Source organism: Notothenia rossii, assembly GCF_949606895.1.
Source record: "Notothenia rossii genome assembly, chromosome: 10".
NCBI classification, from domain to species: domain Eukaryota; kingdom Metazoa; phylum Chordata; class Actinopteri; order Perciformes; family Nototheniidae; genus Notothenia; species Notothenia rossii.
Genome location: NC_136908.1, coordinates 53,690,469 through 53,714,385, shown reverse-complemented (window position 1 = coordinate 53,714,385; position 23,917 = coordinate 53,690,469). Strand labels below are relative to the sequence as shown.

General features: G+C 41.8%; 2 protein-coding genes across 5 annotated transcripts; both read left to right on the top strand.

The window, feature by feature from the left end:
* Window positions 1-23: 23 nt before the first annotated feature.
* Window positions 24-8,006, top strand: rbm17 (RNA binding motif protein 17). 3 transcript variants are annotated; one of them, XM_079656055.1, is made up of 13 exons: window positions 24-155; window positions 1,156-1,287; window positions 1,373-1,489; window positions 1,628-1,794; window positions 2,077-2,189; window positions 2,417-2,467; window positions 2,967-3,099; window positions 3,895-4,046; window positions 4,320-4,373; window positions 5,517-5,593; window positions 5,661-5,759; window positions 5,839-5,911; window positions 7,754-8,006. In XM_079656055.1, exons 2-13 carry the CDS (start codon window positions 1,165-1,167, stop codon window positions 7,855-7,857), a joined length of 1,263 nt encoding a protein of 420 aa, XP_079512181.1. In that variant the 5' UTR covers window positions 24-155; window positions 1,156-1,164; the 3' UTR covers window positions 7,858-8,006. The 3 variants fall into 3 exon arrangements, with proteins under 3 accessions (XP_079512181.1, XP_079512180.1, XP_079512182.1); XM_079656054.1 differs by lacking the exon at window positions 24-155 and adding an exon at window positions 620-778; XM_079656056.1 differs by lacking the exon at window positions 24-155 and adding an exon at window positions 622-778 and having other exon boundaries at window positions 4,323-4,373.
* Window positions 8,007-9,678: 1,672 nt separating this feature from the next.
* pfkfb3 (6-phosphofructo-2-kinase/fructose-2,6-biphosphatase 3) lies at window positions 9,679-18,852 on the top strand. 2 transcript variants are annotated; one of them, XM_079656052.1, is made up of 14 exons: window positions 9,679-9,899; window positions 10,716-10,844; window positions 11,163-11,326; window positions 11,410-11,484; window positions 11,571-11,627; window positions 11,734-11,858; window positions 12,344-12,551; window positions 12,626-12,772; window positions 12,848-12,952; window positions 13,119-13,248; window positions 13,849-13,976; window positions 14,082-14,270; window positions 14,472-14,494; window positions 17,754-18,852. In XM_079656052.1, the coding sequence occupies exons 1-14, from the start codon at window positions 9,821-9,823 to the stop codon at window positions 17,758-17,760; spliced, it is 1,566 nt and encodes a 521-aa protein (XP_079512178.1). In that variant the 5' UTR covers window positions 9,679-9,820; the 3' UTR covers window positions 17,761-18,852. The 2 variants fall into 2 exon arrangements, with proteins under 2 accessions (XP_079512178.1, XP_079512177.1); XM_079656051.1 differs by lacking the exon at window positions 14,472-14,494.
* The last annotated feature ends 5,065 nt before the right edge of the window (window positions 18,853-23,917 follow it).

Here is a 23,917-nt window from a genome sequence, read left to right as displayed (position 1 = left end):
TTATTTGATTGGCTGACGCTTCCGTCGAAGCTTCAAAAATTTAACATTGCTCAACTTTTGAAGCGAGCAACGCGAGAAAAAAACATTTTATTTGTGTTCAAAGTTAGCCTTTCATCCATCCTTACTATGGCATTTGCCACTTGATTGACGTACAGGTAAGCCAGTCTGAGTTGTATTGTGCCATATGGGTTCATGCAGTTATGAGGGGGCCTCGCCTCCTCATCTGAAGAACAAATGCGGCGCACTTATACGCTTATGCGGTGCAATAGTGTAGAGCGCGCCCCCCGCTCACGACACAGATTGGGCAGGGGCGGCCCTGTAGGTAGATTATTTGGGCGTGGTCATTTTAAAAGTAGCTCCCAACCAACCCAAGCTGAAAAAGTGTGGGCACCCCTGGGCTACAGTGATACATCCATGGCTACAGTATGCAAATCCATGGATCACGTACGCCATGTTTTGCTGCAGTTATACATTCCCCTTTTTTTGTCGAAAAAGTACATACATCACCTTGAGAAGTGATTGGGCTGCACAGCCGTCATTTTAAACATGAAGTTGTTATTGGGCATTGAAGTGTATTGTGGTGGAGTCAGCCAGCCGCTAGGTGGAGGAAGAGATCAGAATGTCGCTATGATGTCGTTGACTGTCGCCCTTAGTTTTGTTGTTGTGCTGCTGACTTCCGCTTCGTACAGCGAGGAGCTAACTTTAATAAATGTGCCGCTAAACTATTTTATGTTACAGGCACTGGCATATAGTTAATGTGCAGACATTTCTTAAAACGGTAGGTTGAAAACAAGCTAAACTAATATAGTTGTTGTGAAGATATTTAATTGAGGAGTAGACAGTCACGTAGCTATGTTAGCATTAGCTAACGTTTAGCTTCATTGATATGTGTCTAGTCTCTCCTTGCCTGCACATGAGTTTTAAGTAAAACAATACTTTCTTTAATATAGCTAACGTTAAGTTAGCATGTCCATGTATTGAATTAAAAAATCGTTACAATACAATTATGGAAAAGCGTCTCATGTAGACAGCTGCTTACAGACTCAATGTCTCTCCAAGTGTTGCAGAGCAAAATGATGCATGTGAAGCTAGTTTAGATACATTAACGCTGTGGTTGAACACAAATGAAATGTGTGTGTGTGTGTGTGTTTGCAGGAGACAGCTATGTCGTTATACGATGAGATCGGTGTGGGTGCGAGTGACACCAAGACTGAAGGCTGGTCCAAGAACTTCAAGTTGCTGCAGTCCCAGCTGAAAGTGAAGAAGGCTGCTCTGACCCAGGCCAAGGTAGGCACATGCAATATGTGAGCACTACAAGGCAAAGCAAGTTTATTTATATGGCAGCTTTCATAATCAATTTCTGTGTGTGTAGACCCAGCGGATGAAGCAGAGCTCGGTCTTGGCTCCGGTTATTGATCTAAAGAGAGGAGGCTCCATTGATGAAAGACAGATCATAGACACTCCTCCACATGCTGCCGCTGGACTTAAGGTTCGTACCACAAACCTGAGCCACAGTGTGAAAAAGTGCATACTTAGTGGTAATATGATACTGAGTGGGATGTGGTGTTTTGATGCAGCTGCACCAAGATCCCCACAATCTGCTCACACATGTACATATTTGCTTCAGGACACCGTGCCCAGTGGTTTCTCCTCTAGCGATGCGCTGATCCCGTTGGCGGATGAGTACGATCCAATGTTCCCAAACGACTACGAGAAGGTGGTAAAGCGACACAGAGAAGAGCGTCAGAGACAGAGGGAGCTGGAGCGGCAGAAGGAGATCGATGATAGAGAAAAGTACGGTCATGGCGGTCAATCAGTAAATTTGTTTCCGGGCTTGAAGCCATAGCATGTCGAGTTAATGCTCAACTATGGATACCAAATCATATCCAAAGTTATGCCAAGACACTATTCACATTAATGACAGAGAGTGGAAACAAACGTGGGACAACCGAAGAAAAGGGCTGTGGTTTTTATTATTCGTCACGGATTAATAATTTGTATGAAACTGAGAGTCTACTGGACTGAATATTTTGAGGACAGGACTCCTTTTTAAATCTTGATGTTCTTGTGTTGCAGGAAGAGGAAAGACAGGCACGAGGGCGGAGCTCCGAGTGGCTTCTCTCGATTCCCTGCAGCGGAGGGCGAGTCAGATGAGGAAGAAGACTATGAAGCAGAGCGGAGGAAAAGAAGTGAATATTTGTAGTCTGAATGTTGACTTTTCCAAAATGATGACATGCTCTATTTGGTTACACTCTGAATGTATATAAATACATATGTCAAACATCTTAGCATTGATGAATAGCATAATCAGTTGCTGATTCTATGCATGTAGCCCTGCTGTGTGTCACGGTAATGATGTGTCAAACTTCTCTAACGTGATGAATCTCCTGCCTCTCTCTCTCTCTCTCTCTCTCAGCTTTAGGTGGAGCAGCCATCGCCCCTCCATCTTCACTCGTGGACAAGGACGGTATGTGTTATCTAGCAGGTGGTGACATTTAAAACCACTGACTATCAAATAGACCAGGAAGCAATCCTATGTAAACGGCTCAGAGATACACTAACCCTTAGTTAGTTATTTTGCTTGAACTTTGTTTTGTTCCCTGACATGAGTACAACGCACATGGAGCTTTTTAGTATTACACGTGCATTAGTGTTACCCGCAGGGGCTTTAGTTCGTTTATTTTTGTGTCTTTGTCGGTTATGTTAACTGTCAGTTTGCGTACAGCAGAGGGCAGCAGCAACACCGTTTAAAGTATCTTTACCATGTGATGCCAGTATTAAATCACTAGGACAGAGGCGGGGAGTTCTTTGCTCCGGTATCATCCTTAATTTTTCACACAGTGATATAAAAAAACTGATTCAAACATATATTTATTTTTGTATTTATTCTGGTTGATGGGAATACCAAACATAAACATTGTAAAGGCGAAATAAATAACATTGTATTTGTTTTTCTGTGTGTGAAGGCTCCTACTGCTACGAAGAGGAAGTTCGTCCCCCAAGAGGCTCAAAGGCCGCCATCCCTCCCCCGATGTATGAAGAGTCAGAGCGAGCGCGCTCACCACCCGGACCCACCAGCTCCTTCCTCGCTAACATGGGGTGGGTGGCACACACACACACACACACACACACACACACACACACACACACACACACACACACACACACACACACACACACACACACACACACACACACACACACACACACACACACACACACACACACACACACACACACACACACACACACACACACACACACACACACTAGAGAACATGCCAGTCTATATGCTGAGTAAGTGTGTTAAAGCTGTATGTTGGACAGTTTTTTTTCAATTACTTCATTCCTATCTAATACAGGGGTCTCAAACTCAAGGCCCGGGGGCCAAATCTGGCCCGCGACTTCATTTTATGTGGCCCCGCAAGAGCTCGCAAAGAATAATACGTTTATTATACGGTTACATGCCACTTTACAGAAGCAGGTTGCCCATAAACTACATGTCCCACAATGCATCTCGTTTTGTGACATGCCACTGAAGAGACTTGCAATTATTTGCCCTGGACTCAGACGTAGTTAATTACTAAGTTATTTTCCTATCCGATAATAATCGAATTCAAAGGCAATAATGTAATATAATACATTATTTTATATATATATATTATATATTTATATAGTTACAACCGGCCCTTTGAGTGAAACCTTTATGCGAATGTGGCCGCGATGAAATTGAGTTTGACACCCCTGATCTAATAGATACAATGCATCAACATCAATTACAGAACCCTTATTTGACTCAATAACGATTCTATAAATCGAAGTGTCGACAAACAGCTTTATTATTACAACGAACACACATTTTAAAATCCTCCTTCTCCATATCGCCTCACACAGAGGTACGGTGGCCCATAAGATCATGCAGAAGTATGGATTCAAAGAGGGCCAGGGCCTGGGGAAGCACGAGCAGGGCCTCAGCACGGCGCTGTCTGTGGAGAAGACGAGCAAGAGAGGAGGAAAGATCATCATCGGAGACGCTGCAGAAAAACGTAAGTACTACCGTTACGTTTGTGTTTCTGCTGATATTTTTCTCTCATGATGCTGGAGGCCACGCGCCCAATGTTTTGACTTTCCTTCCAAATCTTTTCTCTGTACGAAGTAGCATTTTCATTGGTTTGGTGTCTGTGTGTAACCTGCATTGACCCTCAGTTTATCACTTTTCATTCTTCATCAGTGAGCGATATGGTGTCATTCCAGGATCAGTTACATGTTTTAATGTTTTACTTTGTGTGCCGTTTTTTTCCTGTGTGTGTGTGACTGAGCAGCAGGCTCCAGCCAGGCAGGTGCTCCTGAGACTTCAGGAGGAGGCTTTTCAGGTTTGCTTTCACCTTTTATTTTCTCTCCGATTACTCCTATTACTGCCATGCTAGTCTATTATTCAGAAATTGTGTGTGTGTTAGGGCTGCTCGATTATGGCAAAAATCATAATCTCGATTATTTGGGTCAATAATTGATATCACGATTATTAAAAACAATTATCCATTTACTTTGAAAACATCAATTTATTGGAGATTTTTTTTTTGAACAGTATGTTTTTAACAGTTGATTACCCTGAACTTTAAGTATAATTCAACTGAAAAACCTATACAAAACAAATGTAATTTCAAAAAAACAAAAACATAGCAGGGGGAAGGGGGGGGGGGGGGCGCGCGCTCTAACATCTCTGCAGGTAACTTTGAGATGTTAGCCTTTGCAGAACCATTTACAGTACATGCACAAAATCCTATATAACACACTACAGGAAAGGGAACCCCCAAAGAGCATAATAGGGCCCCTTTAGTAATGAATTCATTTAAAGATAAGAATCCAGATTTTAGAACTTACCTCAGAGGTAAAGTGTGAAATCAAATGTAAACTGGAGATGAAATGGGTTGATAATAAGTGAAAGCAATGGAAATTCCCCTGTGCTATTTCCAGTTGCAGTCTTTGCCTAGCTTTCACTGCTTCTGTCGTTGTACGTACGAGTGAAGGGATTTACAGCCAATCAGCAGCACTTCTGTTATCAGCTCTGTACAGTACAGTTATCATGAGAATACACTGTTCTCTAAAGGACATCAGGGGCCTCCTGAGGAACACATTGTTGCTCCTGATTACCAGTTTATGAGTCAGAGTTTATCTAAGGACCTGCTGAAAGGATGACTAATAATATGTACTGTGTGTATATACATGTGGACACTTTCTGTGTTCCTCTGAACAAGTCAATTCCTCTGCAGCTTATTGTTAGTATAACAACATAAAAGCAGTGTTTAAACTATGACAAAACAACCAGACGTGACAGAAAACTCCTGTTGGGCTCACAATCAGCTTTTGAATAAATATCTGCCAAATTGTTATTCATCATTTGTGTTGTACTCATAACAACACAAATGATAAGCTATTAGTCTATTCAGCACTGCATATACATATTATTTTGAATACAATAACATTTGACCGTTGTTTACATTTTTTTCCCCAACCAGGGGACAATGTCAAGAAGTCAGATGCCAACCCGCTCACAGAGATCCTAAAAAACCCCACCAAAGTTGTCCTGCTCAGGGTAAGTGTGTGTGTTTAATTTATACTGTAGTCTCCTGAGTAAGGCCTAATGTGTGTTTGCTTTGCAGAACATGGTGGGCAGAGGAGAGGTGGACGAAGACTTGGAGGGAGAGACGAAAGAAGAGTGCGAGAAATACGGCAAAGTGGTTAGATGTGTCATTTTTGAGGTAAGAGAAGAGAAATACAAAGTGTGCAGTTAATTCATTTATACTGCATGAAACTCACAAAGCCCTCTTTGCCTATCAGATCGCAGTTGTGCCAGATGAGGACGCTGTCCGGATATTTCTGGAGTTTGAGAGGGTGGAGTCAGCCATCAAAGGTAGGTATTTCCTGTTTTGTAGTCACCTGAATGAGGTCCACTTCCAGGACTTTTGTAATGCCTGGACACACCAGACACTACAAATATTTGGAACACGAGTCAGTTCCTGTTGCTTCAAAGTGGCTGTAAATGTCACAGTAGTATCCAAACCTCAGACATTTTTTCCCATTTTGTTGACAATGCTAACTTTATTACTTTATTTAAACACATTTCACTCGGGATGCTTCCAAAATACATATATGTAAATCCTTTGGTATAAGACTCCCCAAAAACGTGAACTCAAATGTGTGACATCATCACTTTAAAGTGAGGAAGTGATACATAGACGATGATTTGTGTTAGATGAGACGGTGAGAGCAGCCAGGGGGATTTTCTGAAAGCATGGGAAAGGTTTTTGTTTCACAACTGGGAACACTACAAGACAGTAAAGCTCATTTTGGTATATATAAAAATATATATATATATATATATTCTGTGGGTTCCAAAAACCAGTCTCATGTGTATTGTCTATGGAACAACTCCAGACTTATTCATAATTATCAATTGAATATTTAGGCCATGGACATAACATTTAGGATTTCATTCTTACATATTACCCTTGTATAACTGCTCTAATATTGTGGGTGAGAGTATGACCCATTCTAAATGTGTTGGCCCAGATCAGAATGAAGGTGAGGCTCCCTGTGGTGTTACATCTTACGTGACTCTGCAGCAAGGGCAGAACCGCCAGAACACTCACGCTCAGAAAGTGGGACAGACAGAACGATATACATAACAAGCCACTTTGCGTGATCTATTTCTACAGATGATGACTAAACATTTCTTTACTTTTTGCTGAAAAATCAAATGCACTCAAGTAGCAAGAGTGGTTGTCCACCAGTGAGAGGTCAATGTTAAAACTGCTGATGAATGTGTGTGAGTGAATGCATGCTGACTTCCGTATGTGACAGCTTTTAGTGATGGTAAATAATTGAAAAGTGCAATATAAATTCAGTACATTTACCAATTTAAGCAGCAACCAAGGGGTTTGAAAAGTGAAGCCAATGCAGAAGGGCCTTTAAACCTGGATTCTTTCCAATTAATATTTCAATATGGCCGAGACGATTGTGTAGAAGACTATGAGAAAATGTGGCTACTTCTCTCTTGGTTTCTAATTACTTTATTGTCTTCATTTGTAGTTTCAAGTCTTCTCCAGTACAGCATGATGTTTATTTAGTCAATCTTCCCATTCAGAGTAAAATAGACGATACAACAGGGTATGTTTTTAGCGTTCAAACATGAGAAGGTTTCTGCCATCTCACACTAACAAAGACCTCCAGACATGTTTGATGTACTCCTTTGAAAGAATATGTTGCCCTGTTTCCCTTTACATGATGTAATGAGTCTAACCGCAAAACAATCTACAGTCTTATCACTGCAACATGTTTTGTAAACAAAGTGGCAATAAGAGCTTGTTCATTTCCTCGAGACTGAACACTGAGTATGTCCAATGTCCTTTTTATACAAAGGTCCTCTCGATAAGTGGAACTTTATGACAGCATTTACTGTCTGCTGCCTCTTTAGTCATATTTTCCTTATTGCCACATCCACACAAATGAAACAACTTAGAGCGTTGACGGTTAAATAAACTATTGAACTGTGTGCCACTGTTCAACAACCATACAGTGAGAACAGGTTAAAGCCCCTTTTAGGAGCCTGTCAAAGGCTTTCTGATGAAACACCAGTTGAAATAACTCAATGGTTAACTCTTCCCTATAAAATAAATATCAACCAAAGTGTGTTGTTGAATGGTTCATCTGTGTCCTTATCAGTGTGAGTTCTAACCTCCGCTCTCCTCTGCAGCCGTCGTGGATCTGAACGGACGTTATTTCGGCGGGCGAATCGTCAGGGCCTGCTTCTACAATCTAGACAAATTTCGGGTTTTGGACCTCGGTGAGCAGGTGTGACGTCATCTTCTCACAACGTGTACATAAACTTTTTTTTATATTTCCTGAACAACAGTGACCTGTCAGTATGTAGTGGTGATTCCGTCTTGTAGGTTAATGTCATTAAAAATACCTTTTATGTTGAGACAAAATAAAGAGTATGAACGACGTCCAGTTTACTGTTTTCTTTACTTTGGACTGTAAATGTGTTTTTGTTGAAAATGTCTTTGCAACCTGCACACATCCTGTCATGGAGCCTGGTTTCCTTCTCAACATTTTGTCTGACATAACGCTGCATCCAAAGTAGTGTTGAGACGTCTCCAGAGCCCGATGGTCTTAACTTAGCCCTGATTGATTGTGGAAAGAGGGCCTCATTCAGAAATTATGTAAGTGCGCCTAAAGGGGCCTGAAGCTGCTGAAATGCGTCAGCAGGGATCCCACCGGAGCAGGTTTATTCAGATCAGGGAGAGAAAACTGAAAGGAGAGTTTTACTTTATGCTGCCAGGGTCAAAGGTTGAGGTCAGGGTATGGCAGGAGATAGATGTCTGACCGGCGGACAATGACTGTTATTAATATGTTTCTTACGTATTGGTATAAAGATCCCCTGGTAATGTAAAAAACATTTTTATGAGAAGAATGCATCTGATATTTCACCCGATACTTTCAAAGAGCAAAAGTTTGTTTCTTTTACTTTGAAAAGCTGAAAATACATTTCCAAGCCACATTACAGAGCCAAAGCAATGACATCCTGAATGGAATTTTTGGTGAAGTAAAAATAACGGTATGGCAGTGTGTGTGTGTGTGTGTGTGATTTGAGACAAGGTGTAAAGGCTGATCTGGATATCTTGACATGAAAACGGGGAAAGTATTTTGAAAGATGCAGCCTATATCTTTCTTGAATTTTACACATTGAGGATGTTTCTCACTAAACCAAGTAAATGTGTTTAAAACAAGTTCAACTTAAGAAAAGAAAGTGACTCAAAAAAACGTCATCACAAAAGTAAAAGTACCAAAGCATAAAGGACTAGTACTAATTATCTTAGTTAAGTGAACAGGGTCACGGTCCCACAGCCTGTACTTTTCCCTGTCAATCTTAATCTATGCGGAAAAATACAGGGCCTAAAAATAAGCTGCCATGTTGACTGATACATTATCTTTTATACCAGTGCTGAAACTGATGCAGATTCACTGGTCAAGGTCAACTGCTATGACTATTGACTAAAACACAGGAGGAGAATGATAGTTTTATGTTGTAGTGAAATGACTCATATTCTGATTTCTATGAATGGGGGATGATTCAGTGTCAAAATGATGACTCATGCCTAAATGGTTTCCTGAATCTTAACATATATTGGCAAAACAGCTTATCCCAATCTGGATTTGCATCTTGCAAATTAAGACATAAAATGATCTGAAAAAATAGTAAGATTATGATGTAAATAGGATCTCTTAAGAGTCATTTTTGTAGAAAGTGGAGGATGTATCATTTTATGGGAAAACATTAAACAAATTAATAAAAAATACTTAAATAATTACTTAGACACATTTTCAATTTAGAAATGTTCATAATGAGTACTTTTACCTTTGGTACTTTAATTTAATTTAACTTGTGTACTTTTAAATGCAGGACTTGTAACAGAGTATTCCTGCACTCTGGTACTTTTACTTTTTTTACAAGATCTGAGTACTTTTTCCACCTCTGTGTGCATACTCAGATATTATCTGTTATATCAAGTCTATGGTTACCCCACACAGAGGCGCTGTGCATGAACGTGCGTATCTGCGCGTGAGTGGGTTCGTGTCGTCACCGCTGTCACGTTGCTGCCGGCAGGCGGGGCGGGGTTAAATAGAGAATGTGAGCCGCAGACTGCAGATTAACCCGGCTCAGCTCAGGAACAGCTCGCCTCATTTCGCCTGAACCTACCTGGCTCTTTTGTGTCTTCTCCCCAAAACTGAGCGGCTCGGTGCCCGTGTACTGTGAGGAATGCCTGGACAGCTGACCCAGGACCGGATCCAGAAGACCTGGGAGCGGTCCAAGGATGACCCACCGGCCAACCGAAGAGGTAAAGCCCCATAGTAGCCTATACTACAGCGTCATATGCTGTTTCCTAACCTAAATTATCACTACACTGTTATGACAAATGTCGTCATATAGCCTATGTCGTGTGTATGTCATCTCTGTTAGAGTAGGCTATACAGTTGTGCACCTGTCGTACACCTGTTCTTCACATGTTTTTGACTTCCATTGACCTTTATCATCGGCACGCGCCGCACGTCACATCCCTTTTGCTGGAGAATGACATAGCTGTGGTCACCATGGTTACCACGTCTGTGTGATGCTTGGTTTTCTATTGATCGGCGGCGGGCAGCGAGAGAGACCCTGCCTGGATGAGCTCGGGGAACTCTGAGTGAAAGATGTTTCTTATGGCTTCAACACAAGAGTCAAGTTTCTGCAAAAGTAACAGAAAGCTTCCATTGCTCTAGTTTAAATAGTTAAAACTAGGAACTAAAGCAATTTGAAAGCGCTCTGCTCATCTTTGGTCACTTTTCCCTGCTAAACTAAGGCAGACTCTTATGATTTGAGTTAAAAATGAGCACATAGGTGGTGCTGTGCAGAGAGGATGATGAACCCGATCATCCGTTTAGGCAGCATGGCTCGTTTGTATGGAAACAAGGTCAGCAAGTATAAATGAGATTGACAGCCACATGCTGCTGGGCGTGTCACAGAAATAAAGATTTCAATAAATACATTCAAGTAGGCTGCAGGGTGGAGAGAAATAAAGCAAAAATACAAGGTCCAATTATAAAATCACGGGAAAACAGGCATTGTTGTCATAACAACCATAACAACCTCCCCCTCCTCCCATTCTTCTCTGCAGCGGCCGGTGCCCCCCACTTCGCCAACCCCCCCACTGTCATCGTGATGGTGGGTCTTCCAGCTCGAGGAAAGACATACATGTCAAAAAAACTCACCCGCTACCTCAACTGGATCGGCCTTCCCACCAAAGGTACACACACACACACACACACACACACACACACACACACACACACACACACACACACACACACACACACACACACACACACACACACACACACACACACACACACACACACACACACACACACACACACACACACACACACACACACACACACACAGATCGTGTGGGCTCATTCTGTGGTCAGATGGTTATGTGACTGCTGTCAGGTACACACACTCTCTCTCACACACACCCACTTCAGCATTAATCATGTTTCCACCTCCTGGATATCGTGTTCATTCTTTTTCCTCTGTGTGTGTGTGTGTGTGTGTGCTGTAGTCTTCAATGTGGGAGAGTACCGCAGGGAAGCAGTGAAGAACTACAGCTCCTACGATTTCTTCAAGCCCGATAACGAGTGTGCTGTTAAAATCCGACAGCAATGTGCCTTAGCAGCCTTAAGGGATGTCCACTCCTATTTGAAGGACGAGGGAGGCCAAATAGCGGTGAGTTTCCCATCATTCATTGCATGCTTTTCAAAATATTCTCCTAACCTGGACTCGATTTAACCCGCTTTGTGTCCTTTCAGGTCTTTGACGCCACAAACACGACCAGAGACAGGAGAGAGATGATCCTCCAGTTTGGAAGTGAGAACGGCTTCAAGGTCCGTGATGCTACCTGAGGATTCACAGCATTTCCTCCATTTCAATGCAGCGAGCTTAACTTATTTTTTTTTCTTTTTCTGCCCAGATCTTTTTTATCGAGTCCGTGTGTGACGATCCCAGCGTTATTGCGTCAAACATCATGGTGAGTCAAAGCTCCAGTGCATCCTGGTCCCATGGCATACTATACAAACTCTCTGGCATAAGGTGTGGTACTGTATCTCTGTCTGACTGACTTCCTCCCTGTTCAGGAAGTGAAGGTGTCCTGTCCAGATTACCGGGACTGCAACAAGACTGACGCCATGTTGGATTTCCAGAGGAGGATTGAATGCTACAAAACCAGCTACCAACCTCTGGACCCTGATCAACATGACAGGTAAATGATCACTATCAATATCTAAATGCCGTTTTGTGTATTTATATGGAGAGGAAATCAACTATATTGCAGAGAGGTACTCATAGAACATAGTAAGGCTCAACTTTAACAAAACCAAGGTGGTTGAATGTAGGAAAAGGTGAAAACACACACACACCTGTCTACATCAGTGAAGCTGTTGTATAGCAGGTGCACACTTTTCTGCGAATCAGCATCACAGAGAAGCCGACATGGACATCCCATATCTCCATCCCGGTTGAAAATGCAAAAAAAAAAGGCAGTATTTCTTAAGCAAAGGTAACAAGGGAAACCCCCACGGCCATGTTCCTGTTAAGCTTTACAGTGGAGCCTTAGAAAGCATGCCGACTGGAAACGTTACAAGTGTTTTTGTTTTTTTATGTAGGAGACCCTGGGTTTAACACTGTCAATAAATGGTCCTTCATGAAGGTTAATGAAACACTCCCTCCATCCTCTTCCTCCTCCAGGGACCTCTCCTTCATTAAGGTGATAGACGTGGGTCGGCGCTTCTTAGTCAACCGGATCCAGAATCACATCCAGAGTAAGATCATCTACTACCTGATGAACATCCACCTCCAGCCCCGCAGCATCTACCTGTGTCGGCACGGAGAGAGCACCGACAACCTGGAGGGGCGTCTGGGCGGGGACTCGGGCTTGTCGCCGCGGGGCAAACAGGTAGGAACCCTTGAAGTAGATTGTAAATATGACAAAATGCCGGTTTTTCAGGTGCTAAATATGCTCTGCTTCAGTTCTCAGCTGCCCTGGCTGGCTTTGTGGAGGAGCAGCAGCTGAAGGACCTGAAGGTCTGGAGCAGCCAGCTGTGCCGCAGCATCCAGACGGCAGAGCGCCTCGGCGTCCCGTACGAACAGTGGAAGGCTCTGAATGAGATAGACGCCGTAAGCATCGCACTAACACACCAAATTCCCAGTATTTTACTTGCGGCCAAACTGATATATTATTCGTCGTTTCAGGGAATGTTTGAGGAGATGACGTATAACGAGATGAAGGAGAAATTCCCGGAGGAGTTTGCTTTGAGAGATGAAGATAAATACTACTATCGCTACCCTGCCGGAGAGGTATGCTCACACGTAATAGTAGCAGTGATTTGCATTTAGGTCATTGGCTGACATATAGCAAAATAACCCAGATTATCATTTTAGACATAAGAATGCAACCATATTTCAGTGGTATTTGATATACGAACAATAATAAACACGCCAACCCTCCGTATCCTGATCACAGTCCTACCAGGACCTGGTGCAGCGGGTGGAACCGGTCATCATGGACCTGGAGAGACAGGAGAACGTTCTGGTCATCTGCCACCAGGCCGTCATGCGCTGCCTGCTGGCCTACTTCCTGGATAAGAGTGCAGGTGGGTACTCCAAAGTCCCAGAAACCTTCTGTTGCTGTATCCTAATGTTAAGGATTTAAAGGTCACCTGTTACGCAAAATCCACTTTTTCATGTATTTTATACATCAACATGTGTCCCCTCTGTGTAAAGAGATTCTGAAAGTTTCAGGAAAAAAGATTACCTCGTTTTTTGTCCTGATCCATTTATATAAAAACCTGTCTGAAAATGAGCTGATCAGATTTTGGCCACTTTATGATGTCATAACGATTTTTTGGCTTGTGTAACCATTAACCAATCAGCAACCAAGGTAACCCCCCTTATCACCTGAATCTCCTCCTAGAGCACCATTGTGTTCTTTTTAACCAAATATCTCTCAGAGGGGCGTGGGGAGGGGCTCCTTATTTTCATCTAAAGTAAAAGACACAGAATCAGCACTTTTGAAACAGGGCTGAAACAGAGGGGATTATGGGATGCTGCAATGCATGATCTGTTTGGTGTTTGGAGCCAAACACTTCAGAGACATGTTTGTATATCTGAGACCTACAGTATAATACATTGATGAAAAACATCATAATAGGGGACCTTTAAGATGCTAATGCTGTTCATATGTGTTTTTCCAGAGGAGATGCCGTACCTGAAGTGTCCCCTGCACACGGTGCTGAAGCTCACCCCAGTCGCCTACGGCTGCAAAGTGGAGTCCATCTCGTTGAATGTGGAGGCGGTGAACACCCACCGAGACAGGCCCGAGGTAACGTCAGAGAAACTCACGACTGAATGTGGGAGGCGTGCTGTAAAGAAGTGGATACATGTTGAGCTCATCCTCAAATTAACATTTCCACATGCTCACCTGCAGGATGTGAAGAGGGGTCCCGGGACGTTGATCAGGAGGAACAGCGTGACTCCTCTGACCAGCCCCGAGTCCAACATCAAGAAACCCCGCATCGCCGATCTGGACGAGGCCGGCTTCTCCGAGCTGCCTCCATCTGTGTCCTCGCCGTCTCTCTGCAGCCCCTCACACACCCCCATCAGCCTGTCTGGACAGGTAGGGCTCGCATAAACACACTCAGACACACACACACAAGCCTTTTTCTGTTAAATCTGGCTTCTTTGTTTATTGGGCTTGTGTACAGACTGCAATTTTGTCCACTGACTTATCTGTTTCTCTTCCTCCTCTGCTCTTTCCCTCCTTTGCTCATCTACTATTTCTTCTTCTCTCTCTCCTCTTTTCCTCTGCTCCTCACAGCACTGGCTGGGCAGAGTTTGCCGGTAAGTATTCTCAGTTTTCTTTTCATCCAATCCTTAAACTCTCTTCCTGTTACTGCTGCTTCTTTTTTTCCTCACTTTTCCCGCACTCAACTTAACAGCAGCTTTTGCTTTTTTGGACATAAAATCTAAAAGCATCTAAAGACATATATAAATGTACATACTGTACCTTTTAATAGTGACATGTGACTATCTCATTTGAGAGTATATGCATCATTTTTCCGTAGATGGACATGTTTCACACAGGAAAATGAGACAGGAAATGAGTGCGTGTGTTTTCTTCTCAGTGAGGGAAACAGGAAAACACGTGTTATTTCTGCATCCTGTTGTCACCACTCTTTACGCTGACTCATGCTTTCTGTGCTTGCTTTATATCTGGCCTGCTTAAAGACAAACCGTCCTCCAATATCTGAAGGTGTTTTCACTCTTAGTCTTTCAAAGGTAAACAAACTGTAGAGGCTCTGCATTGCTGCGTACTGTCAGACACAAATACATCAAATAAACCAGATTACTCTGACACAATGTCCAGTTTATTACATTACATTGCATTTAGCTGACGCTTTTATCCAAAGCGACTTACAATAAGTACATTTGACCAGGAAGATACAACCTTGAAGAAAACAGAATCATATAAGTACATCAGGTTTCATAGAGCCAATCATTTCAAGTGCTACTCAACTGGCTTTAGATAAGCCAGCCCTTTATTAGTATATAAGTGCTATAAGTAATTCTATCGCTCGAAGTGGAGTCGAAAGAGATGAGTTTTCAGTCTGCGCCGGAAGATGTGTAAGCTATCTGCTGTCCTGATTTCAATGGGGAGCTCATTCCACCATTTTGGAGCCAGGATAACAAAGCCACGAGTTTTTGCTGATGGGAACTTGGGTCCCCCTCGCAGTGCGGGTGCAGCGAGCTGTTTGGCTGATGCAGAGCGGAGTGCACGTGCTGGGGTGTACGGTTTAACCATGTCCTGGATGTAGGAAGGGCCTGATCCATTCGCAGCGTGGTACGCAAGAGTACCAGTGTCTTCAAGTGGATTCTAGCAGTTACCTGAAGCCAGTGAAGGGAGCGGAGGAGCGGCGTGGTGTGGAAGAATTTAGGAAGGTTGAAGACCAGACGAGCAGCTGCATTCTGGATGAGCTGCAGAGGTCGGATGGCACATGCAGGTAGACCGCACCTAGACTGGACTAGCACCTGCACTGATTTCTGGGTCAGCTGGGGACGTATCCTCCTGATGTTGTAAAGCGTGTATCTGCAGCAGCGGGTTGTAGCAGCGATGTTTGCAGTGAAGGACAGTTTGTTATCTAGGCTCACGCCCAGATTCCTTGCAGTCTGAGTCGGGCAAACAATAGAGGTGCCGATGTTGATTGTTTGGTCAAGAGTGGGACAATCTTTTCCCGGAAGGAAAAGCAGATCAGTCTTGTCAAGGTTGAGCTTGAGGTGATGAGCAGACATCCACTGAGAGATGTCTGCTAGGCAAGCAGAGATGTGTGCGACGACCTGGGTCTCTGAGCGGGGAAAGGACATAATTAATTGGGTGTCGTCAGCGTAGCAGTGGTATGAAAAACCATGCGGGCTAATGACAGACCCGAGCGAGTTTGTGTACAAGGAGAAGAGGAGGGGACCAAGAACAGAGCCCTGAGGGACCCCTGTAGTTAATTGACAAGGGTCGGACTCGGACCCTCTCCAAGTAACCCTGTAGGTGCGGTCTTCGAGGTATGAGGTGAGTAGGGAAAGTGCAGTGCCTGAAACTCCAAGTTCTTGGAGAGTGCGAAGGAGGATCTGATGATTCACCGTGTCGAATGCAGCAGACATGTCCAGAAGGATGATGACAGAGGAGAGGGAGGATGCTTTAGCAGTGTGCAGTTCCTCAGAGACAGCAAGGAGAGCAGTTTCTGTTGAGTGACCTGCCTTCAAACCAGACTGGTGCGGATCCAGAAGGTTGTTCTGATGGAGATAACAGGAGAGTTGTTTAGAGACAGCACGTTCAAGTGTTTTAGACAGGAACGGGAGGAGAGAGACAGGTCTGTAGTTTATAGCATCAGACGGGTTGAGAGTGGGTTTCTTTAGGAGAGGGTTTACTCTTGCCTCCTTGAGACTGTTTGGAAAGTGACCAGAAGTTAGAGAAGTGTTGATGAAATGGGTGAGAAACGGTAGAATATCAGGAGCGATAGTCTGAAGGAGGTTTGAGGGGATAGGGTCCAGAGGACAGGTGGTAGGACGGGCAGAGGTAATGAGGGTAAGAACCTCACTTGGAGAGAGAGGGGAGAAGGAGGTCAGTGTGTGGGTGAAAGGAGGGTCTGGTGACCCAGCGGTGAGTAAAGGTGAGTCAGAAAAAGAAGAGCGAATGTCATCAACCTTTTTTTCAAAGTGGTTAACAAAGTCGCTTGACAGAAGGGAGGAGGGGGAAGGGGCTTTGGGGGCGTCCAAGAGGGTGGAGAAGATAGAAAATAGTTTTCTGGGATTGGAATAGGAAGATTGGATCTTATCTTGAAAGAAAGTGCTTTTTGCCTGAGAGATGGAAGTGGAGAAAGAGGAGAGGAGAGCCTGATAGGTTAGGAGGTCGTCATGGTGTTTGGATTTCCACCATCTCCGCTCTGCTGTTTATGAAGAGCTATTGGACCAAAGAAACACCATCAGGCTCATTTAGCATAGACTCAAACGTAGCATGCTAATAAAGCTAGCTTCCAGTAGCTGTGTTGTTGTTGTTAATGGTTTGCTAGGTAGCATGCTAACAAGCTAAACAATTATATTCAAAAGCTTAAAGTTATTTAGTCATTTTTTTTTAAGTGTTATTTGTTTGTTTATAGATGGACGATTTCAAAAGTCGAGAAAAGACAGAGGGATGTGTTTAATGTGTCTATGAAAGTTTTTCTGATGCAGCGGAAAGGCGGAACTAGCACCCACACACACACACACAAACAAACAAACAAACAAACAAACAAACAAACAAACAAACAAACAAACCACACAGATCGTGTTGGCTCATTCTGTTTTCATGTCCTACTTTTGGGATTACACTGCATGAGGATTTACACTCCAAATTAGGGATTACTCAACATGAGGAAGTATCAGTGAAGCCTGTGTTTGTATTGTGGTTGAACTTCTGGCAGCCGGGGCTAACGTGTTGCGTATGTAAAGGTTGCTAGGTTGCTACACAACAGTCTTCACATTATTGCCGGATGTGTTTGTGTTAATGTGTTGCATTTTCAACAGTTGCCTCACAGAAATATTCACTCTATTGCTGAATGTGTTTTCATTACAGAACCTGAGGATAAAGACCTCGGCCCTGCACTGACGTGAGGTTCACTGAAGGTCGGACATGAAACTACAAGCACGAGTTCAGTTGTGAAGAGACACAAGTAACTGTACATGTTATTGTTAAAAAATGATGGTTATTGGTAAAATTGTTCATATCTCATGTAAAGAAACACTCTTAAATCCTCCTATTTTATATCTCTTTGAGACTGAAGAACGTCACACATATAATTATTTTGAATGGATTGCTCAGATGGCTCCATCCAAACTATTTTCTACTTGTTTATATTTGAGAGACCTAAGACAGTCACAACTACAGAAATCCTTCTGCCCATTCTTTTATTTTTTACTTCTGGTTGCACTGTCAATTTACATTGTTTTCTTCTTTGCATTTTAAATGCATATTTTTCTAATTTGTGTTCAAAAGAAGATGATTTAATTGTATGCTTACATTATAAAATAAGCGATTATTTTTCACATTGGGGATACATTTGTACTTTTGCTTATTATTTTGTATTTTTCATGTCATGGAGGTGATATCTGCCGTAGTGCCTGTAGCGCTTGTTTTTTCCAAGCCTTACGCCACTCCCCTTGCCATTTCTATGGAATAGAGATTCCACATATCACTTTAATATGTATTTAATATTTATTTGTCATCATGTTTAACGCTACAATGCATGTTGATAATTTAACAGAGTTCTTAATTTTTCTTTTTCTTTTTACAATGTCTGCTCTGCACAAATGTAACTTATATTTTTGTTCTAACGAAGCGTGCTGTTAATAATATGTAAGTGTTCATACAGTATAAATGAAGAGATACATGGGAGAGACTTTCTGGAGTCTTAAAATGAAAATGTATGAAGTATTTTTGTACTGATGTTTAGAAAGAAGCCTCTGCTTACCTCTCTCTGCTGAAACCGTTGTTAACATGTTGGCACAAAATACTTGTCTTTTGTAAAAACTGTTTTATTATATTATTTATTTATTTTTTGTAGTTTTGGATACTTGGAGGGAGCGGTAGTACCCTGTTTCAATCTGAGAGGACAGTATGTTGTATAGTCCTTTTGTATCTGCTGGGCCAATAAAAACAACTGCTAAAAATATAATTATTTTGATGTACTTGTACTTTATTTGATGCTTCTAATGTAATTGTTCCTATACTGCCTTTTTCTAATGATTTAATAATCTTGGGGGCATTTTAAAAACAAATTAACATAAAATACAAAGCACTGTTATATAGTAAGTTAAACTACACAACAAGCACTATTTTGAAGCCAGCCACAACAATAAAATAGATCTATTAATCTTATTTTATCGTAATATTATAATGTCACACCCCTTTGGCTCCAAGTACTTTTACTTACTTAATATAACTTGAATGCAGAACCTTTACTTAGCTTTACTTATATGGTGTTGGTTCTTTCTCAATTTCTCAATTTCCTCCAACGCTGCTGGGATATTGTGTGCTAAAAGTGTGTGTGTGTCTTTTTGTGTGCGCGTGTTAATTCGTGTGTGTATGTGTGTGTGTCAGTCCTTTCAGGGTGAGAAGTCAAAGAGTGCAAGAGTTATTGGATCAAACTATGCAAACAGTTTCAGGCTGTGTCAGGAATATTGTCTGTATTCTTCATCATCTTATCACGTTCTCCCCACTTTGCATATGAAAATGATCCGGGACTTTTATTGTTTCCTGATATTTTTAATATTATAAAGTGGCCTACATGATGTAACCTTCCGGATAGATCTGGGCTAATCTTGATGCTAACTAGCTGAAGTTGTCAAAAATCAACTTTAATTAATTTGTTTGTCAGTTAATTTGTCTTTTATTTGTCCCTACTTTTAGAGCAGTGGATTGAATGTATTATTTGCAATGTGGAACCACTATTTATTATTAATATTATTATTATTATTATTATTATTATTATTATTATTATTATTATAATAATAATAATTAGGCCTATGTGTATTGGCTCATTGTGTGGTCAGATGGTTATGTGACTGCTGTCAGGTACACTCTCTCTCTCTCACACACACACACACACACACACACACACACACACACACACACACACACACACACACACACACACTCGTGTACGTGAGCCTATCCTCATCTCTCCTCACGTCACTGAAACTCTCACACAAGTGCCCTACTGTGAATTAAATATGCAGAACGTTGGAATGTTTGAACGTTTTGAACGTTGGAATGTTGGAATGTTGGAAGGAGCTCCCCACTTCCACCTGGACACATTTCTGTGTCACGGAGCGAGTCGCTCTCTGAGTCATGTCTCTATTTTTGTTGCTGCGAGTCATGACTCAGCAGTGGTTTCCCTGCAGTGATTGCAACGTCACGCCACTGTAAAGACCCTGGTGGACGTGCAGTAGCTTACAGCCTCACACTCTTGGAAACATTGACAGAGGTATTGGCGAGGCCGCCTTGCTAGCCGCTCTTAGCTTGTAAACGGGCCAAAACAGGTTAATCCAATAAGGAGTCTTTAAAAACATTGATATAATCAGAAAATTAGCAAAACATTCAGGGTGGAGGGATTGTTGGTATTTAAAAAATATATGCAAATAAAGCGGAAATCCTACCCCCACCATGCCTGGGTGTGTAGTCCCTAAACTGTTAAATCTGACTACTGCACTTTTCAAGTATGAAGCAATTTGGTACTGCCTCATACACACGTTGACCTTGTGCACATACCTTCTGTTTGTAAAGAATGCTTTACCTCATTATTGATGTGCGGGACTCCCTTTGTGCAGACTCCATTGATGAGGAGTTTGGGCGTTGAATGGAGAGGATAAGTGACTCAGATGGCCTTGAATAGAGCAGATTAAATAGATCATGGGTTATACCAAACTGAATATACTGGCACTGAAATGAAAGCCCTTTAACAGGATACCTTGCATAGTTTTGTCACAATTGTTTTTTCTAAATGTAGTATTGCATTGGGATATGATCAAATCCATAGACCTCTTCTTTTTATTACTTGGTTTAAAGGCAACCTATTATGCAAAATCCACTTTTTCATGTCTTTTCTACATCAACATGTGTCCCCTCTGTGTGGAGAGATTCAGAAAGTTTCAGGAAAAAATATTCGCTCACTTTTTGTCCTGATCCATTTATATAAAAACCTGTCAGGAAATCAGATTTTGGCCACTTTATGATGTCATAACGATTTTCTGGCTTGTGTAACCATTAGCCAATCACCAACCAAGGTAACAAACCCCCCACCTTATCACCTGAATCTCCTCCTAGAGCACCATTGTGTTCTTTTTAACCAAATCTCTCTCAGAGGGGCGTGGGGAGTGGCTCCTTATTTTCATCTAAAGTAACAGACAGAGAATCAGCACTTTTGAAACAGGGCTGAAACAGAGGGGATTATGGGATGCTGCAATGATCTGTTTGGTGTTTGGAGCCAAACACTTCAGAGACATGTTTTGTATATACCTGAGACCTATAATATATTGATGAAAAACAGTATAATAGGGGACCTTTAACTTGGCTCAGGGCATAGATGGCCATATAATTCAGAATGTCAGTGGTTCGATCCCCAGTCCCTTAACATGTTGAAGTGTCCTTAGGCAAGATACTGAACCCCAAATGGCTCCAATAGGCACGGTCAACTTTGTTAAGTACTTTGGGAGTCTTCCGGATAAAAGCATTGTAATGTAACTGTGTCCGTGTGTGTTTGTTTACTGACCTATGTTCATAACCAAGTCTTAACCCTGTTTGTGATGAGGACCGAAGAGGACAGATTTAGGAGCCAACTGCGTTGGCAGAGGATACATTACCTTCATTTCCTTGGGGCCCAAATATACCCTAGATTAGTGGATTGATTGCAAAAGATCTAAATCTCCAAAGGGAGGTTGCCAAGAAGTGCCTTTGGTGTAGTTGGACAACAACAGCTTACTTCCTGTTATATCGCTGTCCTGACTCTTCCTAATTCCTCTGCAAGTAATTGGGTTAGAGATGGTGGACTAATAGGATAGTCGCGGGCTGCAGACACGCCAACATTATGAGAGAGAGGAGAGGAGAAGAGAGGGGACACAGACTGGAAACTATGAAAGCAAATAAGTGGACCAGAAAAAGGACAGTGGGGAAAACACAAGGACAATTCAGAATTGGATGGCAAGGCAAGGAGAGCAAGGGAGGGACAAGAGGAAAGAAAAAGAGGAGGAAAAAAAGATGGGTCAAATTCATAAAAATTGAAAGGATAGGATCTAAAATGAAGTTCGACAAGTGAGCTTCCTGTTCTTCACCCCTCTCATAATTTCCCCCCTCCTTTTCCTCAACATGAGTAATCCACAAGGTGGTGTGTGGAGGCTCACGTAGTCTCATCACAGTTTAAATCAACTGAACTATTTATGGCTTATTGTACATTATCCCCTCGGCAAATGCTCTAACCTCCTTAGCCAAGCACATTTTCAATAATGTATATATTTGAGGACATATATAAATAACGATAATAATAGTATAGTTTGTCGAAAACAGGAGAAAAACGACATACTGTAGTATAGTATGTAGAAAATATCAGAAAAAAGGACATAGTATAGTATTTTGAAAATTTAAAAAAACGACATAGTATATTATAGTATGTCGAAAATGTGAGCAAAAATGACAGTGTAATATTTTGAATACATTTGAGAAAAAACAACATGGTATTTGCAAAAAACACGACATAATGTATAATGTGGAAAATATGCAAAAAAAACACGTATAGGTAAATGTAAACATTCATTGTACAAATATCTGAAAAGACGACATAATGTTTGTGCGAAATAACAGACAAAATGTCAGATAGGAAAATATATTTTTGTATGAGGAAAATGTATTTGGTGTAATGAAGGATTGTGATTGTGGATTTGCTGTTTCTTTTGCAACAGACTGACAAAACTGAATTTCTTGAGTTGCACAGCCAAGTTCCCCGTGTTGCAAAAAGTCATTTCTGCAAATTTAAACTTTCAGTTCGCCTTCAGCGTGCCCTTTGTCAGTTTCACCCTGTTTTAGTAATGACATAAATGATGTTATAATGTGTGTTCAAATGGGTGAATTGAGCCGCAGTCCTGTGTGGTATTGTTCAGCGTCTTATCACGTGAACTTTTCACCCCCTTTCCCCTATCCTCTCTGCGGGTCAGCTGCAATGGTCTTAGCCAGGATCAGTTTCAGAAACGCTGTCTGTCCCGCAATTTTACCAGAGTGATTTAAACTGTATTAATTACTGCTATCTAGTTTGAGCAAATGTGGATACTTAAAGCAAACCAAAACAAATAAAAAACCTCCTTCCACCCTGAGAGGTGAACTAAGGTCCCTCTCAGCCCCGTGTGAAAGCCGGTGTAATGCTGAACATAATATGACGGTGCCTACATATCCTCTTAACTCTCAGGATGCATGGCCCGCTAACATCACCCTGATATATAGTATGCATTGAGTGGGGGACCCTTATCAAAAAAGTTTAATTTGGATAAGGGGGGACCCTTATCTAAAAAGTTAGTTCTGAAGTTAAGCGGGGACTCGGATAAATAAAGTTGGGGGGACCCTTATCACATTTTTAAAATTTGATATAAGGGGGGGCACTTATTAAGATAAAGAGCACGCAGTATTAGCTCAGTTCACTTTCCTGTGTAGCTCTCATGCTACCTGCTGGTAAAACGACTGAACCACAACTGTAAATAATATTAAAGATGAGCGCATACCAGTGTCATGAGTTATACCCGAGTCACTGCTGCTTAAACATGTAACCCTATAAGACCACAAATATATAACATTGGACCATAAGGACAGTTAATAGAGTGAACAAAATGTAAAAATCATTAAAAAAACTGCTGAACAATGATATCTATTATTTTGAATGACAACAGAAAACCCGGTGCTAATTGGCAAGAGGTGAGGGATATATATTCACTATCTGCAACTGAACACAGATAACCGGCATTAACACACCATGACACCATGATGGGAACGAATAATAAGCATTAACTTACCATCATATATTTTCCATAACTATTTTAGTTCAGTGTTTAAAGGAAATAGAATCTTGAATCTTTGTGAAACGCCTATGGAGTTAGAGTTTAGCCAATAAAGGAATATTTATCTATATGTCATATTGCAGTAGATTCTAAGGTCTTATTATTCCATTAGATGTTTCATCAGATGTTATTTATAGGGGAATC